Source organism: Biomphalaria glabrata, chromosome 8 (assembly GCF_947242115.1).
Source record: "Biomphalaria glabrata chromosome 8, xgBioGlab47.1, whole genome shotgun sequence".
Lineage (NCBI taxonomy): Eukaryota > Metazoa > Mollusca > Gastropoda > Planorbidae > Biomphalaria > Biomphalaria glabrata.
Window position 1 is genome coordinate 34,789,998 of NC_074718.1, and position 25,599 is coordinate 34,815,596.

General features: G+C 37.7%; 1 protein-coding gene across 6 annotated transcripts in view; it reads right to left on the reverse strand.

Moving 5' to 3' along the window:
- LOC106061158 (uncharacterized) overlaps positions 1-25,599 on the reverse strand; it is a 96,514-nt gene that overhangs the window by 21,327 nt on the left and 49,588 nt on the right. For all 6 annotated transcript variants that reach the window (XM_056039517.1, XM_056039518.1, XM_013219230.2 and 3 more), the window contains one exon: positions 13,109-13,300. In XM_056039517.1, coding sequence (XP_055895492.1) covers positions 13,109-13,264 — 156 coding nt within the window. In that variant the 5' untranslated portion in view covers positions 13,265-13,300. The remainder of the gene's footprint in view (positions 1-13,108; positions 13,301-25,599) is intronic.

Genomic DNA, 25,599 nt, shown 5'->3' on the forward strand with positions numbered 1-25,599 from the left:
TTGTATCTTGATCTTGTTGGAGCCATCCACGTTGCACTCTGCATATGTCGCTTTCTCCGCCTCCTCAATTTGATATTTCTTTGGTTGCGTTGATGTCGTTGTCGTTGTCTTGCTTTCCTGTCGATCAATGCTGATGGCAGCGACTTAGCACATAGGAAGGCATTGTATTTCATAGCTGTAGTCATCAAGACTGTTGATCTAACAAGTTGCTTCAGCATTATTCTTCGATGGGTGCTTTGCGAATGAGCTGCAAGTCCACTTGAAGGCAAGTTGTCAAACACGTCATCACCTTCATCCGAGTCTGGAGGACTCGACTGTGGGGCAGGTTGATAACATTCAACGTGCAAAGGTCCATCAACTTCAGCATCAGTTTCTATTGTAATTCCTTGACTATCACCAGGGCTTCTCACGCCTACCTTGATAGCTGTACAAGCTTCTGTTAAGTCTAGAGCTTGTTGGTGTATTTCTTGGCATTCACAGTCTTCTTGCATAGCTACGTACGTACAGTTCTTGTCAAACGCATGGGTGCAATAATCCAGCTTCGAGTTCCTCTCGTAGACAATGGCAGATAGAAGACAGAAGTCTTTAAGGCCCACAGCAACAGGTTTGGACGCAGACCCAACGTTGTCTTGATCTGTTTGGCTGGTTGAGGTACTCATATCAAGTTTATCTGTAGCTAAAGCTTCGGTCAAACTATAGGTCTCTTCTATTGTTTCTTCAGCGCTCTCATTCTGCTTTTCGTTGAAATAGTAACAGCTACCGTCTCTTTTCATTTCTTGTGGGCCACATTCATTTGGTTTGCTATCACAGTCAAAGACAGCACAACCATCGCCAGCATGCCTATCGTAATTGTCTGTATCGCCACATCCTTGGTTGGACAATTGTTCGCTGTTCATCAATGGTGTAGCTCTTTCATCAGTCGACTCAATCTGATACTGTTGGGTGTTCAGCGGCTCATTAATCATGATTCTCGTTTGATCTTTTATCGTATTTATTTGTTCTTCTGTCTTGTTGGGCGTGGTAGCTATTTGTTCATTTTCATTCATGACTTTAATCAACTGGTTAAATGAAGAAAATCTGGTGTTGATTTCTGATTCTATCTCCTTAATGCTCTCTTTCACCGAGTTCATTTTGTATTGCAAGGTTCTCAGGAGCTCCATCGTATTAGGTTTGATTTCAAATTGGCAAGTGTCCGGATTCTCATCTTCCTCCAACAGGGCTTGTCTGAGACGTGCTGTTAGCGTTTCCTTATTTCCGTTAAGCTGTAGACCTCTTTCTCGAAGCTCTTGTCTAAGTTCTTTCATGTCAAGTTCATTAAGAGGTTTGGTGGAATACATTCTATCCAGAAAGATCCCACTTCTGACACCAATTGTTACGTATTTCTGAATTTTCTGGCTAGATGTATTAGTTGGCACACAAATAAAAACACAGCAAAGAACTTGACGACTAAACTTTCAGTTTCATATAACTTTAATGACTATTAACTCTAACAATTCGTTACTGTATCATGTAGCGTAGAAGACTGTACAATATCTGTCAGTTTACAGTTAGCTATACTTCGCTGCAATTCATCTCTTCACTTCGTTGCAATTCATCTCTTCTCAACTTTCCTCGAGCCGTATTCCACAAAACAGACCAACGACACACTTCCCAGTGTCGCTCCAGGTCTCCCAAAGCTGAACCAAGTCGTCCTCAAGTCTATCGAATCAGAGCCGCACACGTCTTACATCGACTGTATCGACTGTAACGGCTCAAGTCCACTGTAGTTCACTGTATAGACTTTAACGACAGTAGTCCACTCCAGTTAACTCTACCCTAGTTAACTTGCATCGAGTCGTACACATTTCTCTTCCACTAGGGCCGCACACGTCTTACATCGTCTGTATCGACTGTAACGGCTCGCTCACGACTCCATACGACTGACTTTCACATTAACTCTCTGGCTTATATAGAGTCCCTAATCGCTTGTCCAAAGTTGCACAAACACTCCTAGTATCCTCTGGAATAACATGTCAGGAAACGTCACATCCTGTCTTTATTTATACACATAGATTCCAGAAAACACTCGCTGCAGTGTCATCAAGTCGGGGTCACAGGTAGTGACCTTTATCTGTCACTGTTCATTAGTAACTGTCCCCCTACTTAGATCTGTTCGTCCCCTGGAACAACGCGTGTGGACACGTCACATCCTGTCTTTGTTTGTACATGTAGATTCCAGGGAACACTAGCTGCTGTGTCATCTCGCCGGGGTCATACGTTGACCTCTACCTATCACTGTTCATTTGTAACAATATTGACGAAATGTATCACCTTCAGCTGCCACTCGATGTTGATCGCCTAGTTCAATGTGTTGAGGTTTCGGGGTTTTCTTCACTTTCAAAGATTTTAACCGATTCCAAGCCGGAAAAGGAGATTTAGATTTAATATCTGACGCGCCGCAGATTGATAGATTGCTGTTGTTCATTAATGCTGTTCATTGATGGCCTTAGTAATGATGAGTATATCTGGGGAACGAAAGAGGAGATAGATCGTTGGGTATTGGCTACTTCTGTTGTAGAAAAAGACAAGCTAGATACTCAAATGTAGAGGTGTCACTGTGCCAGGATAAGTATTCTGAACCTCTATTCATCTGCTACTGCACTCATTAAGCGCCATTAATTCCATCGCTTGTACAGTTTCTACGTTACATGCTGTGGACTTTATAAATGCAATGATATGAGCAAGAAATAAAAGCTTTGCAGATAAACCTCCGTGATAAAGAATTAGTTTGACAAGGGATCATAACATCTATAGTAATCCAAGTTTACCTACACATTTCATACCATCTATATCATTCCAAGTTTACCTACACATTTCATACCATCTATAGCATTCCAAGTTTACCTACACATTTCATACCATCTATAGCATTCCAAGTTTACCTACACATTTCATAACATCTATAGCATTCCAAGTTTACCTACACATTTCATAACATCTATAGCATTCCAAGTTTACCTACACATTTCATCACATTAAAGCAGAAATATTTTTTTCCCACCTTTACCTTCCCCTATCCCTTAGTCTGCATGACGTTGGGGCACCAACCAAGATCTGTCAACCTTGTTTCTCCATTGCTCTCTCTTTTGCCTTGGATAGATCCTCTTTCAATTGCCGGCCCGTCCATTCTTTTCTTTTACACGTTGTCTTTCCATCATTTTCTCGGACTGCCTCTTCTTTTTCCTGGTACTGTTCCCTGAAGGAAGGTCTTTGCAATCCCCTTTGAGTATTAGTCTCCGTTGTTTTTTTTATATAATAGTGGAGTCCAATCGGTCTTCTTTCTCGTTGCTTTCTCTAATTATTTCACCGTAGTGGTCTACCTTTGTTGTGTCACAGAGAAGTCATTTCGTTTTACTCTGTAGACATGACCTCAGATCTTTTTTAAAATATCTTCTCTACAATTGATTTCACTTTCATATTTTATCAATCTTGTTTGATGTCTCTCTATCTCCCGTATAATGTCTCCCAACGGCAAAGTTATTATATAATATGTATAACATGCTTAATGTTAAAGGGACATTATTTAAATGCACATAGTGAAACATTTTATACTTTTAAAAAACGAATGAACATTACATACACTACATTACATGTCATGAAAACTGTGTACTAAATATAAATACTATAAATTTTTTTTCTCTTTAACAAAAACAGTAATAAGCAAAAGAAAAGCATGACAATAGTCATGCATTCTGTCATTTTAGAAAGAAAGTACAAATGACAGATCATCCTAACATGATGACCTGAATTACAATGAGGAGATCTGTCCTTATCTTGATGTATGTTCGTATGCTTAATGCTTATATAATGTAAAACATTTCCATCTGCCAAGTTTCTATACAAACAATAACATTGAAAAATGCAAGGACATGAATTGCAGTACATTTGTCCCGCATATCATTGAAAAATCCTATACTAGATACAAATGCCTTTACAGGGCCGGATTTTTTTGGGGGGAATGAACTACTTTCTTAAAAATTGAATATAAATGTTCTTAATATTAATAAATTTAAAATCATGCATTTGTAACTAAATAAATACAGTACATACAACTGTAATCTCATTTCGCTTATTTTTCCATATTTTGTTAAATATTGTGTATTTTTAAAGATCCGAAGTCCTGGGCGAAAGTTGTAATTAGTAAATCCGGCCAGAATTAAGGAAAAGCAGGCGGGGCTACTGCCTAGGGACTCCACAAAAGAGGAGCCTCCACAACAGAATTTTTTTTAAATATCCTAATTTCGACGGGTCAGAAACTTTGATGTTTCTTTTCAAAACCCTTTTTTTTTTTCGGATCTGGATTTTTTTGGATTTAAGGCACCGCGTCGTGCACACAAGGTCGGTCTTATCATTCACAAACACAAAAATAAACATTTTCGTTTTTTTAACGAAAATATGCATATTAATTATTTTTTTTTTACAAAGAAGGAAAAATGATATTAAATTTACATGTACTCTAATCCTTTATTAAAAAAAACAACATGAAATGGTTTTAAATCTAAGTTTTATTATTAATTAAGTTCTCGAAATAAGAGTAACGAGATCTACATAAAAATCTTGCCCCGGGGCCTCCACTTACTTAAATTCGGCCCTGCGTATTGCAATACATTTGTCCTATAATACAAGAAAAGTCTAAACCTAGATACTAGTGTATGTATTGTATTGTACTTGTCCTAAAATACATTGGAAATTAAAAAAAAAACGGGAGAAGCATGAGAAAATGTTGGCTGAATGAAATTGCAATCTATCGATAAAGAAAATAGAGACATTGTCATTTTCTGCGGGCTTTTTAAGTGCATGGTCCAAAGGTTTGAAACTCGCCCCCCAATGATCTCAGACAAACGGCAAGCGTAACTAAGTTCAAGAAGACCATTAAGACTTAACTGTTGAACACTTTTCTTGGATTAGTTTTTCAATTTGACCCTCGTGTATACCACTGGCGGATCCAGAACTTTGGAGTGGGGGGGGGGGGGCGATTTTTTTCCGAACCCTAACCCTAACGCCCAGTAAACCCTAACCCTTTGCATAAACGTGCGTACAGCATATATATATATATATATATATATATATATATATATATATATATATATATATTCGATATATGAGAATAAAATAAGACTGTTTCACAATCTTCGGCAAAAAAAAAAAAACAGAAAAAAAAAGTCTTTCTCTTGCAAGCTTGGGAGTCTGGGAGCGCGCTGTAAGCTTCTTCAGTGGGGTTCGGGGCCAAGCCCCGACGCCCAAAAGCGTTTTCTTGCATTTTTCTTTGCAGAAACGCATTCTTCTGACATCTACAGCTCATTACTTATTAGTGGTGTTCGGGGCGAAGCCCCGACGCCAAAAGCGTTTTCTTGTATTTTTCACGGCTGAAACGCCTTCTCCTGACATCTACAGCTCATTACTTATTAGTGGTGTTCGGGGCGAAGCCCCGACGCCAAAAGCGTTTTCTTGCATTTCTCACTGCAGAAACGCATTCTCCTGACATCTACAGCTTATTATTCATCAGTGAGGTTCGGGGCAAAGCCTCGACGCTAAAAGCGTTTTCTGGCATTCTTCACTGCAATAAAGCATTCTCGTGCCCTACAGCTCATTATTCATTCTATTATAAAGTGCCTTTTGAATAGTGAGAAAAATATTCTAATATGAATTTATAGTCCCTTAATACATTGCAAATAAAACCGATTTGTTCTTTGAAAAGATTAGATACCCCACATATTTAGATTAAGGTTTTGAGGATCGCCGCCGAAAAAAAAAATTCGATTAATAATATTCAATAAAATTCTAGCATACATTGTGAGTTATAGTCCTAAATTTATTTAACTAGAAAAATATGAGATAGAGTAAAGGTTGGAAAAAGTCGACTAGGAAAAGATTATCTGGCTTTTGAACTCATCTCAACCGTGACTGTTATATTGAAAAATTTCGTTTGAATTATAACTTTTCCAAAGCAAAGTCTTTCTTAAAATAGTTATGATAAATTCATGTCAAATTACACAAACTCTGTCTTGAAAGGGCAAGGGCGGTAAAATGAAAACTATTGATTCTCGCTTCTTTTTATAATTTCTGCTATTGATTGCATTTTGCATTAAAGAATAGGGGTTGGGCGACTCGATATAAGAATTTACTTTATAGCATATATAAATTATATTAGTGACAGATTTTTTTTTAATTTTGTAATTTCTTACTATAATACAAAAAGAAAAAGTATTGATTTGTCCGATGGGGGGAAGGGGATTGCATGTATCGCACTTCCACCTGTTTATATTATATAGATATTCGACTAATTTTGTTCACATACTATGATTTCTCCATAAAAGTAGGACCGCCCCCCCCTCAAAGGGTTTAGATGGGAAGGGCGGTGGAGGTATTTTCTCTTGCCCTTCCAATCGGCCAACAGGTGAACGAAATTATATAAAGACCGGTTAAAAGACCAAGAACAAGTTTTAATCATATAGATATTTAATTGATTCTGTTAGCAAACTGTGATTTCTACAAATAAATAGGACCGCCCCCCCCACTCGAAACTTTATGGTGGGGGGGGGGGGGCGGATTGATGCCATCGCCCCCTCCCGACCCTACCAAATCGGCCAAAATACTAGAAGGGGGGGGGGTTCGAAATAATCTAAAAATAGGTTGAAATATAAATAATTAGTATATATTATTAACATAAGTAATAAATTCGCATACAAATTGTGTGAATTCTATACTATAATTCGTCCGCCCCCCCCGTATGGGGGGGGGGTCGGCCGAGTGGGGGGGGGGCGATCGCCCCTACTGCCCCCCCCCTGGATCCGCCAGTGGTGTATACGTTTGTCATGTTATCACAGCGCCTTGAGCCTACATTTTGTTTGTTAACAGCGCTTTATAAATATTATTATTCTTGTCATTATTATTATTATTATTGCAAAGCCAGGGCCGGCCTTAGATAATTAGAGGCCCTAGGCGAAGTGAATTAGGTGCCCACAAATGAAATAGAAAATAAAAAAATAAATAGTCCTCCAGTAATACTGGGCACAAGTTTCGCTAAGTCTTCTCTAGGAATATGTCATGAGTGGGAGGTCCTAGGCGGCTGCCTAGTTTTCCTATGCCGGCCCTGGCATCGCCATTTAAACATCACTTAGACACACACACCATCTCTCTCCACCGCACACAATTTAGAAACGATTCCACGATCTGGTGGTCCTTCCGTTTCCGGGAAACAATTAGCGCCGAACGTTAGAACAATCGAGAGCCAACCTCTTAAAGAGCATAGTATCAAAGACAACAGAAAAGACACAATACACTGACCTTGTGGGCTAACATTCGATGTCCTACTGACCTAATTAGCTACAGACGGCCAGGAAATTACAACGCGACATATTACGATATATTCTGTGAGGGCTTCCCGCCCTCTGACTATGTCACATGACCTCAGCTATTTAGTGCAACAATATTGTTCTATGGTGTAATTAGACTGTGGCAGGAAGTGATTGCTTCCTGGAGTTTATTGCACAATACGATTCCCCCCCCCCCCCGTTTAGTTTATTTTTTGTATGCTTCTAAAGATGGCTGGTCTTGTGTATTGCACTCTGGACTGTCGTCTCAGTGGTCCCTGGCTCGAATCCTACCTACTGCCATTCTCTGACGTCCAGTCGGGGTTCAGGCTAAGATGTATTTATCTTGAACTCAGAGGGAACATCCGAAACGTAAAAAAAAAACTATTTTATGAAACAAACACAAAAAGCGAGAAAAGAAAAATGAGCTAAAAAAAACAAAAAGAGAATTCAATTGGTAAGAAAGTTTTGACTAGACTAGGACCAGACTTTTCTGAAACCTTGAGTTATGGAATAATTACAGTGGTCTTTGTTTTATACATGTTTCTTTAATACAAAGCTTTTTTTCAACTCAATTTGTCTGTCTGGTACAAAGTTTGAACAAGTTTTTTCTCCCATTTCCCATTCTTGGATAAAGTTAAAACATTGCACAATAATTCGTCAAGACTGACAAGATATGAATCAATAAAAAAAAATAGTTAATTTATTGTTGGTGATTGATTATTTTGTTTGATTTCGAAATAAGTGGAATAAATGCTACTTAAGTGGATGAGCTGTGGATGATATATGGATTTAGTCCCCTTATTACATTTTGACACGTTTTTTTTTCTCCCACTTCCCATTCAAGTTGAAATTTTGCTTAATTATTCCTAGTCGACAACAATACACGATTCAATCCAAAAATTAATCATTTAGTACTAATTATTTTGTTTTATATAACAGAAAAGGAGCTAAACTTTGTAAATTAAATTGTAATTAGCGGTTTATTCCCCTTAGATAAGCTTTGGTTTAAAAAAGTATTTTTTATTCTATTGCTTGTTTAAGTAATAGTAATAGATGATCATTTAATCACATCCCCAGGAGAACACAGAACCATCCCTTCATAATTACGCTAAATGCATAATTTAAATTTCAACCCCAAAAAATCTTTTTTTTTTTATATAACGTAAAGTTTATTCATGGAAATTTCTTTTTGAATCAACTAATGCATTGTTAAGTTCAACTAGACATTATTGGATTACATTTTGTAATCATTTGTGTCAGAACAATGCTACATTATATCGTTGATATTTATAATGCAAGTCTTGTAGAGATAAACTCTTTTTTAGATGTAGTCCACATAAAGCACAAAGGATCTATTTAACTATCAAATGCCCAGACTTTTGCGCAAAATAGCATTTCAATATTTTGTAAAAGGGCAATGTTTCACAGACTGTGTCCCGAGGAACCCTAGTGTTCCTTGAGGCCTGAATAGCTGTTCCACGAACTATTGAAATAATTAACTAGCAGGCCACCAAGTGAATTCATCTTTCTGAAAAAATAAGCGAAATGTTCCACTAAATACTCAGAATGTGCGAAATGTTCCACTAAATACTCAGAATGTGCGAAATGTTCCACTAAATACTCAGAATGTGCGAAATGTTCCACTAAATACTCAGAATGTGCGAAATGTTCCACTAAATACTCAGAATGTGCGAAGTGTTCCGTTAAGGAAAAATATTTGGGAATCACTCTAATTTGGGATGTACCCAATTTTTTTAATCACTTGTTTTGCATATTTTATATGAATACATTGTTTCGTCAGCACAATGCACTTTAACAGTTCATACGTACAATTTTACATTTTCTACTGGCGCTTGAGTTAACAAATACAAAAAATTCGACCTAAAATTTAGACTTTTTTTCTACTTTTGAATATTCAACAAGCAATCTGTCTCAGTCATGCACGCGTCTTGTAGATATAGTAAGAGAAGGAGAGCGAGAGAGAGAGAGAGAGAGAGAGAGAGAGAGAGGCTTATCGGCTTTAAATGACACTTTATGGAGACGAATCTCACGGGTTTCTAAATATATATTGAGCACCCATCCCGCTTGAAATAAGATGACTATCTTGTTTCCAAACCCTCCATAAAAGAGGCCTTTGGGGGTTAGCGAATAGTTCAATCGTTAAATGGACAGGTGCCTGAAGAAATCCCCCTCGATTCTTTTGTCACAGTCAGCCCAGCACAATCTAATCTACAGTATAAACTCGTTACATACAGAAATACAGAGTGGTGGAATTATTCCAGAACAGTTCTTTATATCTAGGACTTGTGACTCAATAATTTATAAACCATCCATCCCAGTGGCGCTACAGCTCAAGGATGACTCTGGCCTGCTTCAGCACATCCTTCCATTCAGATCCTGAGCGTTACGTCTCCATGCCCGAACTTTAAGTTGCTGTAGATCTGCCTCTACATCGTCAATCCATCGTATTTGTGGTCTGTCCTTGGGCCGACTGCATTTCAGTTTTTGCCGGTAAACAGTTTTTGTTCCTCTGTTTTCAGACATTCTTTCAATGTGACCTGCTCAACGTAGTCTGTTTTTTTTTTAATTTCCATCACTATCAGTGCGTCTTCATAATTGTTATGGTATGTAGACCAACAACCATGAATCTCTTAGCGTTATATTTCTGGATGCAAAATGACGCAATAATTCAATTTTGAGTTTTCACTGACTATAGATTCAGCAAACATGGAGAAAGGTGAAGGTTAGCCCACTATTAGGAATAATGTCGGCCCTACATGTGACACTCTCCCAGGGCCCCAGTATTGCTAATGTCGACCCTTGCCATGGTCTCTAGAACCAACCTAAATAACCTCCGGAACTGGTAACGTGATTAGCAGCTTCAAAACATATAAACTGTTTTTAAGAGAGTAATTACCCCTAGCCCCTACTTAATTAAGTACTTGAAGCAAACAACCATTTTGCTCCAGAAGGTATGCCTCCGCCCACAACGTTCCGCAAGCCTTGACAAGCATCGCTGTAATCTTTTCCCCCCGTCTGTCACCGGGTGTATTAAACTGAAAGACCTATGCGAATGTAAACCTATCCTTTTGACCTAGTCAACTGATCTAGAATTCTTTTCTTTTTGTTCATTTGAATAAGAAGGTCATGTGACTTTATGTAGCACTACTTGTTTGAACTTCACGCTAAATATAGAACTTTCTATTTTCAGTTGAGACAAGATTTAGTTACAAGATTCAATGAACAAAAATCAATATGTAAATTATTGTCAGGTGAGTGTCTGTGCAGTTGACGTTCAAACGAAATAAGATGTCCCAGGTACGATGGATAGGTAACAAGTCAATCAACAGTAAGCCGATAAGTTCATTGAGTGCACTACCAGATCTAGGGCTAACACTTCGTTAGAAATGGGCAAGTGGAACCAAATAGCTCTCGTGCAAGAAGAGGTACCCAGGTACCCTTCAACAAACCCTTCCCTGTATTGCCAAGAGACTAGAACAAACAGAGTGTATCAAGTATCCATAACTTACCATAAAGTAATTGAACTTATATGCAAGGCACATTGATAATACTATGTAAAATTGAGTCACCAATGATACAAATGATATCTTTTACGTTTGATTTCACTTGACCAACAGGATAAACATTCAAGAAGTATAGCTACTCGAGAACCCAACCATTCAATCAAACCAACTATTCTAGAGGCAACCACTCAAGAAGCCAACCATTCAACAGTTCCATAACCCAAAAGTACTATTACTAAAGAGGCCAAACATTAAAGAGGCCAACCACTTATTAGATAAACAACTCTACAGACCGATTACTAAAGAGGCCAACCACTCAACAGACCAATCATTCTAGAGGCCAACACAGAATTACAACAGTACTATTACTAAAAAGGCCAACCATTTAATAAGAAGACAACAACATGAACTTATAACTCAACAGACCGATTACTCATTACTTATTCCATAAGATGAGACAAACGAATACAACATTACATTCAAGTGCTATTCTAGCCAACTATCTACTGCATATGAAAGCCGAGTAGGAATAGACACAATGACTATTAGATTAGCATAAATGCGTTGGTCGTAATAGACACAATTTCTTTTTAGGGAACGTCTGGGTAAAATGTATAATTCAAACTTTTTAAAAAGTATCTTCATGGGATAAAAAAAAATGTCAAAGGTGGGTCTTTGTGACTCCCGCCTACACGTCTAGTTCAAAGAAACACGTCTGACGTACTGTATGCAGGAGGGAATAGATCTACTAAACAGCGTATGTTAGAATTGAATCTATAAATACATTCATATGAATACAAGTTGCTTGTCATAGTAGTAACAGACAGGGCAGTGAAATAAAGTAAAGAAAAAAGTAAAAGTTCCCCTTTCAGACCATGCGATCTATAGAGCAGATGATCTTAGGGTCATCTATTTCTTTGACCAAAGGCGAGCAGGGTGTCATGTGGCCAGCACAATGAACAACCACCTTTATTTTCCCCAGGTTCCCATTAGAGCTGGGTAAACTCAGGGGCGCCCTAAAAATCCCGAAATTCAAATTCACAGTCTTCACCGAAGGAAAGAAACGCTGATATAAAAGGTGACGAGTAGACATAAAAGCAGGGCCGGCCTTAGATATGTGGTGGCCCAGGCGAAGGGAATTGGTGGCCCCAAATGCAATAGAAAAACAAACAGGAAAAAAAATAGAATTATACAATTTAAAACCTATTGACTTCAAAAATAATGTTGGGTACATTGTATGGAGCCCTGTGTGAGACCCTCCTTCTGTCTATTGCGGCAGGAACCGAACAGTACAAAAGCTCGTTCGTTCCTTACTCTGTCAGACTGTATCAGCTCTATTTGTTTACATTGGAACGTAAAAAAAAGATCAAGTTGTTTGTGTGTAGTCACTAAATGTGTTGTGTCTGTACTCTTTTGTGCAATATTAGTGTTGTTATTTGGAACTTGAAAAATAAAATAGAAAAAAAAATATTTTTAAAAAAGCGTATATAAGTAAAACAACTGTACATTTATAAATATATTAATAAATTACGAATAAGAAATTGAGTAATTGGTTGATTTTTTAAATTCATGTTTTGTTGGGTACAATAAATAATTTTGTTAAGTTTAAACTTGGTCCGAAAATGGATGTGGGAAATAAAAGTAAGAAAAAAAATTTGGCGTATACAGAAAGACAGCGTGAGTTGATATAACTTTTGTAAAGAGTCCTTGTAATAACAACAGATGTAAAGTTTCAACTTGATTGGAGATTGGGTGTGGGTGAAATATGGTATACAATCTTCTACAGGAACAAAACCCCACATATTTAGCCAAATATATAAATACTAAAGGATCAATTTCCCTTGTTGTATTCAACAAAATAATTAATTACCAGTAATTAACTGACTAGTTGGTTAATTTAAAAAAAAAATTGATTCATGATTTGTAATGCACAATAAATAATTGTGAAAAGTTTAAACTTGATCTAAGAATGGTTGCGGGAAAAAATAACCGGTACAACATTTGGCGCATACAAACAGACAGCGTGAAATATAACTTTTGTAAGTCCTTTTAATAACAACATATTTCCAAAAAAGATGTATAAAGCAGTTTAAGTCTTAGTCAAACTGTGTAAAAAGATAAAATTATTATTTATGGGTCTTTAATAATCCATATAAAGCTCATAAACTATATAATAATATACTATTCAAAAATTCAGGATGGTTGTTGGAATCAAACCCTAACCCTCACCTGGACTCTCTGTAGGGTCAAGAGAAAGTTGGAGATGTTGTGACGTGTCGACCAATCTTCTTCCGCTGGCCTGCTGGGATCACGTGAAATGGGGTCACGCGATCCCCGGTCTCTATGGCGACCAAGACTGACGCTGCGACGCTCGCGATTAGACATGTTTTGGTTAGTCAATTATAGGAATCCATGAGCGACCTGAAAAAAATATTAAGGTTGTGGTTTATAAATAAAACATTAACAAAAAAAACAACATAAAAAACATAAAAAAAAACAACAAAAAACATTTTTTAAAAATAATAACATTGACGTAAAATACCTTATAGATCTAGTCTTATAGTACTGCTCGAGAATTCTAGTTTCATTTGGTAGTATCCAAGTCTTGGTGACTTACTTATATTGAGCTATTTAACTCATGTTTTGAAGTAAGAGAGAAGAATATGTCATCAGAGATCGAGTTCAGAAATACTTCAGGTGTTATACAATTTAAAAAAAAAACGCTTTTTTTTAATCTCCATATAGATCTCTATAGGAGGAGCGGTGGTTGAACTGTAAAGCGATTGGCTTCCAAACCGAGGTCCCGGGTTCGAATTCTGGCGAAAACTGGGATTTTTTATTCCGGGATCTTTGGCGCCTCTGAGCCCACCCAGCTCTAATGGGTCTAACCCTCGGTTTAAAAAGATGACTATGGAGTCTAACCCTCGGTTTAAAAAGATGACTATGGAGTCTAACCCTCGGTTTAAAAAGATGACTATGGAGTCCAGCCCTCGCTTTAAAAAGATGACTATGGAGTCCAACCCTCGCTTTAAAAAGATGACTATGGAGTCCAACCCTCGTTTAAAAAGATGACTATGGAGTCCAACCCTCGATTTAAAAAGATTACTATGGAGTCCAACCCTCGCTTTAAAAAGATGACTATGGAGTCCAACCCTCGCTTTAAAAAGATGACTATGGAGTCCAACCCTTGCTTTAAAAAGATGACTATGGAGTCCAACCCTCCCTTTAAAAAGATGACTATGGAGTCCAACCCTCGGTTTAAAAAGATGACTATGGAGTCCAACCCTCGCTTTAAAAAGATGACTATGGAGTCCAATCCTCGGTTTAAAAGATGACTATGGAGTCCAACCCTCGCTTTAAAAAGATGACTATGGAGTCCAATCCTCGGTTTAAAAAGATGACTATGGAATCCAACCCTCGGTTTAAAAAGATGACTATGGAGTCCAATCCTCGGTTTAAAAAGATGACTATGGAGTCCAACCTCGGTTTAAAAAGATGACTATGGAGTCCAACCCTCGGTTTAAAAAGATGACTATGGAGTCCAATCCTCGGTTTAAAAAGATGACTATGGAGTCCAACCTCGGTTTAAAAAGATGACTATGGAGTCCAACCCTCGGTTTTAAAAGATGACTATGGAGTCCAACCCTCGCTTTAAAAAGATGACTATGGAGTCCAATCCTCGGTTTAAAAAGATGACTATGGAGTCCAACCCTCGCTTTAAAAAGATGACTATGGAGTCTAACCCTCGGTTTAAAAAGATGACTATGGAGTCCAATCCTCGCTTTAAAAAGATGACTATGGAGTCCAACCCTCGCTTTAAAAAGATGACTATGGAGTCCAACCCTCGCTTTAAAAAGATGACTATGGAGTCCAACCCTCGCTTTAAAAAGATGGTCACGTGGTCTACTGCAGATATGTCTGCTTCTTTTGTTAGCCTTTTTGAGATCTGCGTTCTGTGCTGATGGCTGATCTGAGTTTTGAGTTTTTTGGCACATCGGCACACTTTAGGCCATTTTGTGCCTGATGGCTGAACTACTTGACTCATATCTTGAGACTCCGACACTCACGACTTCACGCCATGAGAAGCGATCGAGAGCTAGTGTTTCCCAGCCGTAGATGCCCATATCACACTCCTTGAGATAGTTCTTCAGGGTTGTTGTTTTTTTACGCTTTTTTTTTTCTTAAGAGGGTTTTCCTGCACACACCTGCCCATAAAAAAAGTCAATCAGAGGCGGCCTTACCGGTGCGTGAGGCACTAGGCTAATGTCATATCAGGCCCACAAATAGTTATACATGTGTACGATGTACTAACGGTGACGAAAGATTCTCTTTATCCCGGGGCCTGGGGCGGTTAAAATATCGCAACCCCACCCCCTAATTCCATGCTGGTAGTAAGTTGATGACGATTTTCAGAATCTTTCAAGCATGCGGACTACATGTCCTGCCCATCGTAATAGGGACCGTTTTGCTGTGGCATAGATACTGTTCATCTGTGATAGATGCAATATTTTAATGTCTAGTATGTTGTTAAACTATAGTTATACATGTGTTGTTTTTTGAAGTACTTCAACTGTATTGAAGTGAAGTCAATAACTAATCTATAACAAAGTTGTTATTTGCCGGAAACTCTTATACAAATATATTTGATGAGGCTTTCTTGTACAAGACGCTCGAACTGAAACCCATGTTCTCTCCCGAATGACACGCCACTGACGATCTACCTGGCCAGCGAAAATAGCAGCAGTCAGCGTGAAGCCGCGAACCCAAAACGTTTTCTTTATCTAGCGTGTGGCGCCTACCAAGCAGAAAGCACCAAACGACGTTCACCTCTCTAAATATAGAGTCATATAACTTTCAAACCAGACGTCAGCTATGACGATATGACGTAAATTAGGTCAAGGGCGAGGCTTTAGAATTGTTTTTAATGCATAATAGAGCAAAATCGAGGGTAAAGAATAAAACTCATTATTATCTGGGAAAAAAAGGGGTCTCAAGTGGGCCATGTGTACTACGCCACTGTTCCTATACTTCTGGATGTCGTAAAGTGTAACTCTATAAGATGTAGACATCATACACGTGTTTATTTTCTTTGTTTTACCAGTGATGTTAACGTCTGCTATCTCACGTGAAAGAAATGTTGTGACTGTTAGGTGTTAAAAGACAGGTATCAGCAGCCACGCCATTCACTTCAATGGAAACAAAATATAACGCTGGCAGAAGAAAAAGGCCAGAGAAGAAAAGCAAGGCAAACGACACTAGCTCCAGCTGGAATAACCTGCCCAGTGTGCGGCCGAACATTCCGGGCTCACATAGGTCTCACCAGCAACACGAGGAGGCATAAAACCCCAGTGCAAAGCCCTCAGCCCCCTGGATGACAAAGTGGTTATCATCGAACCACGATGGACGAACTATATATATATAGCCGGTCCCCGGTTCGAAAGCCTAGCGCTTTACTGCTCAGCCACCGCGCCTCCTAACAAGTAGTGAATAACGTGTACTCACTTTAACGTTATTCAAATAGGTTAAGTCCGAATTAGAAAAGTATCAAACTTTTGGTTATTAGAGAGCAAATCAAACTGGGGTGCGAACACATATTTGGTGTCGTAATTTTTGAAATTTCTGTATATAATTAATGACAAAAATTCTAAAGTTGAAAAATTATCTCTACGATCTTTTTTTATGACGAGTTATACCATTGAGTACAAACGATTGAGGCTACCACTCCATTGATGAAAGAAGAGAAGCACAATACATTTGATACCAAGTAACTTGGAGAAAGTGTTTATGTGTAGAGCGAGCAGTAATTTGGTCGTGTCTGCCAAAGCGTTGAGTTGACAATGAATTTCAATTAGGTCAAACCACAAGTACTCATCGACGTCTTTAAGTTGTACTGGCGATGATGTCAGTCTGAAGGTATCCTTTTTTTTTCTCTTTATCTCGTTATTTTAAAAGGGGGGGGGGAGTAATCTTAGCCTCTTTCAAGCTATTTAGGGCTCACTAAACTAGGTCAAGGATCACACTTCATCCTAGATGTAGTTGTAAGGTCACCGTGGGTCAAACATCACAAGAGATGGAGCAAGGAAAAAAAAGGTGGGAGGGTGGGGGTAGGTTGGGTTTAAATCGATATAAAAAAATGTGACCGGCTACCTAGAATCACTGTATACTTACGCTTAACAAAGCCAGACAACTTTGATTCACAAAAATCATTATCTATACTATAAAGTAGAATGTGAGGTGTATGTATGTTACTTATAGACATCAAAACCACTTGACCAATCTTGATAAAACTTGGCAGGAATGTTTCTTAGGTACCAACTTAGACCTTAGTGTATGTATTGTAGCCCTAAAACAAACTTAAGACCCTAAAAAAAAATAAAGTTGTCCGACTATATTACAGCTATAGTATTTTGTGGATCTAGGCCATGTCTACAATGTTGACATAGAAAAGATCGAAAGGATTTAGACCTAGATCTAATTTTTAGAAATACACTTTGCGCAGATATTTTTTTACTTTGACACATGAAAATACAAAAAAAAGATCCATTGATTTTATTATATAATAAAATTAACCTTAAATTTTGTGTTTCAAAAGCATTTTTTGAATTAATTAGTTCGTTATATCTGTGACTGCAGATTTCCTGACAAACATTCTTTCATTAGACAATACCGTATTGAATCGCTTACTAAAAATTAATTCGTTTAATTGTTTACTTTATAATCCCATCCCTAGATCTAAAACTCTAATTCAACTCTAAGATGATAAAACTTCTCTTAGCACAGATAGTTTTATACTTTAACACATGAACATACTAATTATAGTCCATTCATTTCATATTTTATCAAATAAACATTCAAATTTGGTTTTCTAAAGCATTTTTAATAGACTGCATTCGTTTACGAAAGCTGCGAAGCCGGGTTGAGATAGGCCTAGATCTATATTCATTCATGAATCGCGTACTAAAAATTATTTCGTTTAATTGTTCACTTTATAATCCCATTCATTTAACAAAGCTATCGCTCTTTTCGTTCTAATAGACATGTATGTATCGGCTTCGGGTAATCCCATTTTCGCAAAACTAATTTTATTTTCGTAGCGAAAGCGAAAAAACTTGAAAGGATCATTAGTTACGTTTAACATACATTTAAATCCAATCCACTAGATTAGTAAACACAAACTTAGACCCGCAGGCCGCGGGTAATGTCAGGCTAGTAACTTTATAAATTTGAAAAAAAAGTATTTTCCCCTGCATAAACACTGTCATAAAAGCATGTGAAACAGATGAAAGTAGAACTAGCGAAAGTAAACACAGCGAGGCTTAAAGAAACCAGAATGAAAATAGATAACAAAGAAATGTAGATAGAAGGCTCATTTATTTGCTACCCTGCATCAAAAGCAAGCCAAATTCTTAGAAGACGAAAGCCATTTACTGTTATCCGACAAAGTATGAAAATGTTATTATGATATTGACAACAACGATAGAAGAACCCCCCCCACCCCATACATGAACTTGCACTAGCACTCTTTGTAAACTAATTAACATTATGTCCAGGGAGTGTATGTATAAAGAGTTGAGTATTGCATACAGCGTTATATATACTTAGAAAATAATTGGACCAGCTTTATATACTCCCTATGGCTCTTCTCTTTCTAAACCGAAAGTGCTGTGAAAGCTAATGCAAGAGAAACAAGAAAAAAAAATACTTATCACTTGTCTGGACCAGTTGGGATATGGGTTGGGGGAGTAAGAACGGGGTATCTGGGTGAATGCTACTATGGTCGCTTTTATATGCATTTATAAAAAAAAAAAAAATAAGTTGAACGACCTGGATTTGAACTCGAGGTCTCTAGCCTCCCTCAGTTGAACACTCCAAACACCTCCACTGGTATGCGTTACTTCAAGGGAATACAACTAAATGTAGAGGGCATATAAATAGGTTGAGATACACTTTTCATTGTAATTGGTTTCATTCAATAGTAAGTTTCTTGACCAAGTGTTATATCTATAAATCATACTTACACTGTGCATTTATGTGTATATGTCAACCAAGCCTGACTTCTAATTATGACTTTTCTAGATATAAATATATCTCTTAACTACTAATATGTGAACAGATATTACATTGGAAAATATTTAAAGTCCATATATATCTACTAAGAGATAGAACATGAGTTGATTTACTATTTGATTTATTCCTCAACACCAATCTCCCCCCTTCCGTGGAGCACAGGGCAAAAAGCAGAAACCAATCATCATGAATCTGTAGTCTGGCGATCCACTTGAAAATAATACCAGGCTTTGTCTATCACCAACACTATTTGTTCCCCTCTCTCCTATTTCTTGACTGCACGTGGCCTTCACCCTGGTTTTCCAGGGAAGTACATCTCAAGGTCATTATATGGACATCCTTTTATTCTGGACATTCCCGAAAGATATGACCCCCCCCCTCCCCCCTTTGCTATCTTCCCATCCTTATTGCACACATACACACACACACAACACACACACAATCTGAGTCCACCCAGCTTTGATAAGTAGCTGACATTTGTTGGGGAAAGGTAAAAGCGATTGATCGTTGTGCTGGCCACATGACACTCTCGTCAACCGTAGGCCACAGAAACAGATGATATTTACATCTGCCCTTTTACTTTACACACACACACACACACTTTCGTTTACTTTCTGTCATAGCCTTGGTAAGGACATCCAGTTGTCTATTTTATAAAGAGAGTAGTTACGTTTTGGTGAGATCTACTTTCTACTTTGAAGTAACGTCGGTAATATATATATATATCTCACTTTGAAGTAACGTCTGTTATATATATTATATCTCAGGCGCATTCGTACTTGTTGATACTGTTAGTTTCTGCTCGTATTGAAAAACTGTTATGGAAGGTGTGTGTCTTGTTATTCTTCTGCTTACTGTTCTTACTTGCTTTATGTGACATTGTAGAAGCTGTTGACTTGATAATATACTGTTCTTACTTGCTCTATGTGATATTGTAGAAGCTGTTGACTTGATAATATACTGTTCTTACTTGTTCTATGTGACATTGTAGAAGCTGTTGACTTGATAATATACTGTTCTTACTTGCTCTATGTGACATTGTAGAAGCTGTTGACTTGATAATTTACTGTTCTTACTTGCTCTATGTGACATTGTAGAAGCTGTTGACTTGATAATATACTGTTCTTACTTGTTCTATGTGACATTGTAGAAGCTGTTGACTTGATAATATACTGTTCTTACTTGCTCTATGTGACATTGTAGAAGCTGTTGACTTGATAATTTACTGTTCTTACTTGCTCTATGTGACATTGTAGAAGCTGTTGACTTGATAATATACTGTTCTTACTTGTTCTATGTGACATTGTAGAAGCTGTTGACTTGATAATATACTGTTCTTACTTGCTCTATGTGACATTGTAGAAGCTGTTGACTTGATAATATACTGTTCTTACTTGTTCTATGTGACAATGTAGAAGCTGTTGACTTGATAATTTACTGTATATTACGTGCGAGTTCAGTTATAACAAGAGTACAATAACAAACGATTTGATACCTTCTTATCTTATAAAATACATACGTTACTTCAAAAAAGAAGATGATTACGTCCTACGCGTTCTGCGTCTAGTCATGCACGTTTCCAGGTCATTGGTTTTCCTGGCTGACTCAGGCAACCCATTCCATGCTCTAAAATCAGTATGGAGGAAGGAGCCTTGCAAATGTCTCCTAGCATATGGAACGAGGAATGTGCCTTTTATACTTGAGAAACATCTTGTTAAATATCAAGCGTGATTTATTTACATACTAGACATATATTTTAGCCGCGGGTCTTTATTTGCGTATCACTGTCGATAGTCACTGAGAGTGTTTTGTAAACAATTAAACGAAAAAATAATGTTATTAGTAAAGCGAATGCGGAAATTTTAAAATCCTTTCGATCTTTTCTCATGTAAACATGGCCTAGATCGATGAAGTTATAATGCTTTCATAGAGTTGTTCAACATTTTTTTTGAGGGTCTTAAGTTTGTTTTAGGGCTACAATACATACACTACAGTCTAATTAGTACCCAGGAACATTTATGCCAAGTTTTATCAAGATTGGTCAAACGGTTTTGATTTCTATTCGGGACATACATACATACGCCTTACATTCTACTTTATAGTATAGATTCTAGATGAATGTTGATCCAACAATCGTGGTGTTACTAAACCTATTCAATATCTAAGCTTGCAGTCCTAATGCTAAATTTATCAATAACGTTACCTTGTTTAAAGCGAAGCGCATACTTTCTATTTTTTGTGCGTTCCTAACCTTATCGTCACAATTGTGTGTATCACGTGACTATTTCTACTGTCGCTAAACTTAAATGCACTTATTTGTTGTATGTAGACTAATATACTCAATTTGCAATGCTTTTACAGTTTTGATGTAACTTTTAGGAGGTGGAACAGAGGAGGAAAAGTGAGACGATGTGTGATTAATGAATGATGTAAGCAGAATTTTAAAGATAAAGTATATTTTAAAATCATTTAACATCTATTGTTGGATTTACCTATAGGCTAAAGCTTAGTCAACCCCTTCCTTGTGACCCCCTAAAAAAGATATTTTAATTCTTTTGAAGTTTAAGCAAAGGAAAAAATTGCCTTTATATTGTTCTCAAATAGCTTAGGGCCTTATCAAGCCTAAATCAGGCCCTGTGAGCACCTTTTAAATTAATACGTGTTTCTACATAAAAGTCTAATTTGTTTTGATTGAAAAAAATAGAAGTTTTTGAGCGTTGTTAAAGTTTTAATTTCAAGTTACATGCCAACAAATGTAGGTGCGACTTTAACTAACAGGAACTATACCTCAGCTCATCAAACAGTCGACATGACTGTTATATATATAACAATAAGGCTTTCTTGTTCTCGAGTTGTATTGTTTGATATATATATATATATATATATATATATATATATTAGTACACTGCGATCCTTTAAGTAAAAATACCGACAGTACGTGAGTCATTGAATTGAAAGGCTTCAAAACGGAAGGGAGACATTGACTAGCCCCTTCAGATAAATCTTGGTATTAAAAAAGACGTGACTAAAGACAGTATTGACATCCACCTACTTATATAGGATTGGATTCGATTGAAAATACTCTTTTGTTGTCAAAGAAAACAAATCAAGATCTGAAATACGAACATTCTACAATTTTGATGATAAGAAAACCAACACACATGTCACAGTGTTCCGTATTGTAACAGGGTTAGCGGCCTTGTATCGACGCGTCTATGCCGCCTGTCGCGCAACGTTGTTCGTCTATAGTATAAGTCTATACTTAAGTTAGGAAATAATTAGATACTACAATACGGAAGAAATATTTTTAAAAATCCTTCTTAAAAAAAAAAAAAAAGGCTATATAAAGCTTACTTGTTTCTTATCTTATTTTCTTATATAATACAGACGTTACTTCAAAAAAAAAAAAAAGATTAATCCTACGCGTCATGCATTTAGTCATGCATATTAAATCAATGACTTAAATTCTGCCAAGTCACTGGTTTTCCTGGCTAGCTCAGGCAACCCATTCCATGCTCTAATAGCACTAGGGAAGAAGGAGTATTTGTACACATTTGTCCTAGCATATGGGACGAGGAATGTGCTACACGCAAGGCTCGTATGGTAATTCTGTACCTAGTAAAGAATGAATAAAATGCAAAGACGAATGTATTTTCTAATACAAACTCCTAATTTTCACTTGTAATCCGTATCACTACCCAAACTGGGCCCCACGAATTCCGTTTCGCATAGGGCCCCATAATGGTTAAGTCCTGTCCTGCTATTTGGTTGAATACTACTTGTTCCCCCCCCCCTCTCCCCCCTTTTTTTCTTATTTCTTTCTTGAACCATAAAGAGAATTATACAGATATAGATAGTTTGTTAACTAATTGGTCAATTTTTAAATGATTTTTCTATCGTCAGGTAAAAGGAATAATTGTACAATATTTCAGCTTGATCTTATTTGGGTGCGGGAGAAATAACTTGTACAAAGTTTTTATCAGACAGACAGAGTGAATTGATATCTTTGTAAAAGTAATTTTGATTAGATAGATTAGAAAGATATTAAAAAATAGGGGAGACAACAAATGAAACTGGATCCTATTTTGCCTGCCGATTCGTGTAGTATGTACTTCAGACTGTCATGCTTATAGTTCAAAGTTAAAATACCTGCTGGCTGTAATTCACTTCAGGTCTGCAAAAGGGCTAAGGGGAAACTTGTTAAACAAAAATAATAATGAATAACAGACTTCTAGTGTTTCAAGAATGACAGCAGACCAGACCTATTACTTTCCAGCAGCCTTCATTTCCAGAACAAGAAGTATTGCAAAGAAGACAGGCGAGAAGATCAAGCACACAGAAAGGATTTCGTGTTCAGAAAGTAACTTAACTCCTTCTCTCCTAACTGACGATACCAGCTTTGATTCCACCAGAATGTGGTAGATAATTACGGAGAGAAAGAGTTAATCCATTCAGTTTGATGTATTATTTGTGCCTGTATGTTTGTTTTACATGTTTTGGATGTTCCTTCACGAATTGATGATTATTGCATCCTAGCACAAACTTCCGCGCAGGACGACGTGGGATGGCGGCAAGCATTTCCGGCCCTATAACGCTGTGTTTATCCGGACTCTAGAATCATCTACCCACAATGCATACTAAAGCTTCTGAGGTTCGGTTCCACTAGACTCTATATTGTTACAAATGAACAGTGATAGGTAGAGGTCAACGTATGACCCCGGCGAGATGACACAGCAGCTAGTGTTCCCTGGAATGTACATGTATAAACAGAGACAGGATGTGACGTGTCCTTACATGTTATTCCAAAAGGTACTAGCAAGTTCCAGTGACAGATAGAGGTCACAACTTGTGACCCCGGCAAGATGACACTGCAGCCAATGTTTTCTGGAATCTACGTGTATAAACAAAGACAGGATGTGACGTTTTCTCACGTGTTATTCCAGAGGATACTAGCCGTGTTTGTGCAACTTTGGACAAGCGATTAGGGACTCTATATAAGCCAGAGAGTTAATGTGAAAGTCAGTCGTGAACGAGTCGTGAGTGAGTCGTGACAGTCGATACAGACAATGTAAGACGTGTGCGGCTCTAGTGGAAGTGAAATGTGTACGACTCGATGCAAGTTAACTAGGGTAGAGTTAACTGGAGTGGACTACTGTCGTTAAAGTCTATACAGCGAACTACAGTGGACTTGAGCCGTTACAGTCGATACAGTCGATGTAAGACGTGTGCGGCTCTGATTCGGTAGACTTGAGTACGACTTGGTTCAGCTTTGGGAGACCTGGAGCGACACTGGGAAGTGTGTCGTTGGTCTGTTCTGTGGAATACGGCTCGATGCAAGTTGAGAAGAGATGAAGTGCAACGAAGTGAAGAGATGCAGTGCAACGAAGTATAGTTAACTGTAAACTGACAGATATTGTACAGTCTTCTACGCTACATGTTACAGTAATGTTAAAGTTAATAGTCATTAAAGTTATATGAAGCTGAAAGTTTAGTCGTCAAGTTCTTTACAGTGTTTTTATTTGTGTGCCTACTAATACTTCTAGCCAGAAGATTCAGAAATACGTAACAATTGGTGTCAGAAGTGGGATCTTTCTGGCTAGAATGTGTTCCATCAAACTTCTTATTGAACTTGACATGAAAGAACTTAGACAAGAGCTTCGAGAAAGAGGTCTACAGCTTAACGGAAATAAGGAAACGCTAACAGCACGTCTCAGACAAGCCCTGTTGGAGGAAGATGAGAATCCGGAAACCTGCCAATTTGAAATCAAACCTGATATGACGGAGCTCTTGAGAACTTTGCAATACAAAATGAACTCGGTGAACGAGAGCATTAAGGAGATAGAATCAGAAATCAACACTAGATTTTCTTCATTTAACCAGTTGATCAAAGTCATGAATGAGAATGAACAAATAGCTACCACGCCACACAAAACAGAAGAACAAACAGATACGATAAAAGATCAAACTAGAATCATGATTAACGAGCTGCTGAACACCCAACAGTATCAGATTGAGTCGACAGATGAAAGAGCTACACCATTGATGAACAGCGAACAATTGTCCAACCAAGGATGTGGCGATGCAGACAATTACGATAGGGATGCTGGTGATGGTTGTGCTGTCTGTGACTGTGATAGCAAACCAAACGAATGTGGCCCACAAGAAATGAAAAGAGACGATAGCTGTTACTATTTCAACGAAAAGCAGAATGAGACCGCTGAAGAAACAATAGAAGAGACCTATAGTTTGACCGAAGCTTTAGCTATAGATAAACCTGATATGAGTACCTCAACTAGCCAAACAGATCAAGACAACGTTGGGTCTGCGTCCAAGCCTGTTGCTGTGGGCCTTAAAGACTTCTTTCTATCTGCCATTGTCTACGAGAGGAACTCGAAGCTGGATTATTTCACCCATGCGTTTGACAAGAACTGTACGTACGTAGCTATGCAAGAAGACTGTGAATGCCAAGAAATACACCAACAAGCTCTAGACTTAACAGAAGCTTGTACAGCTATCAAGGTAGGCGTGAGAAGCCCTGGTGATAGTCAAGGAATTACAATAGAAACTGATGCTGAAGTTGATGGACCTTTGCACGTTGAATGTTATCAACCTGCCCCACAATCGAGTCCTCCAGACTCGGATGAAGGTGCTGA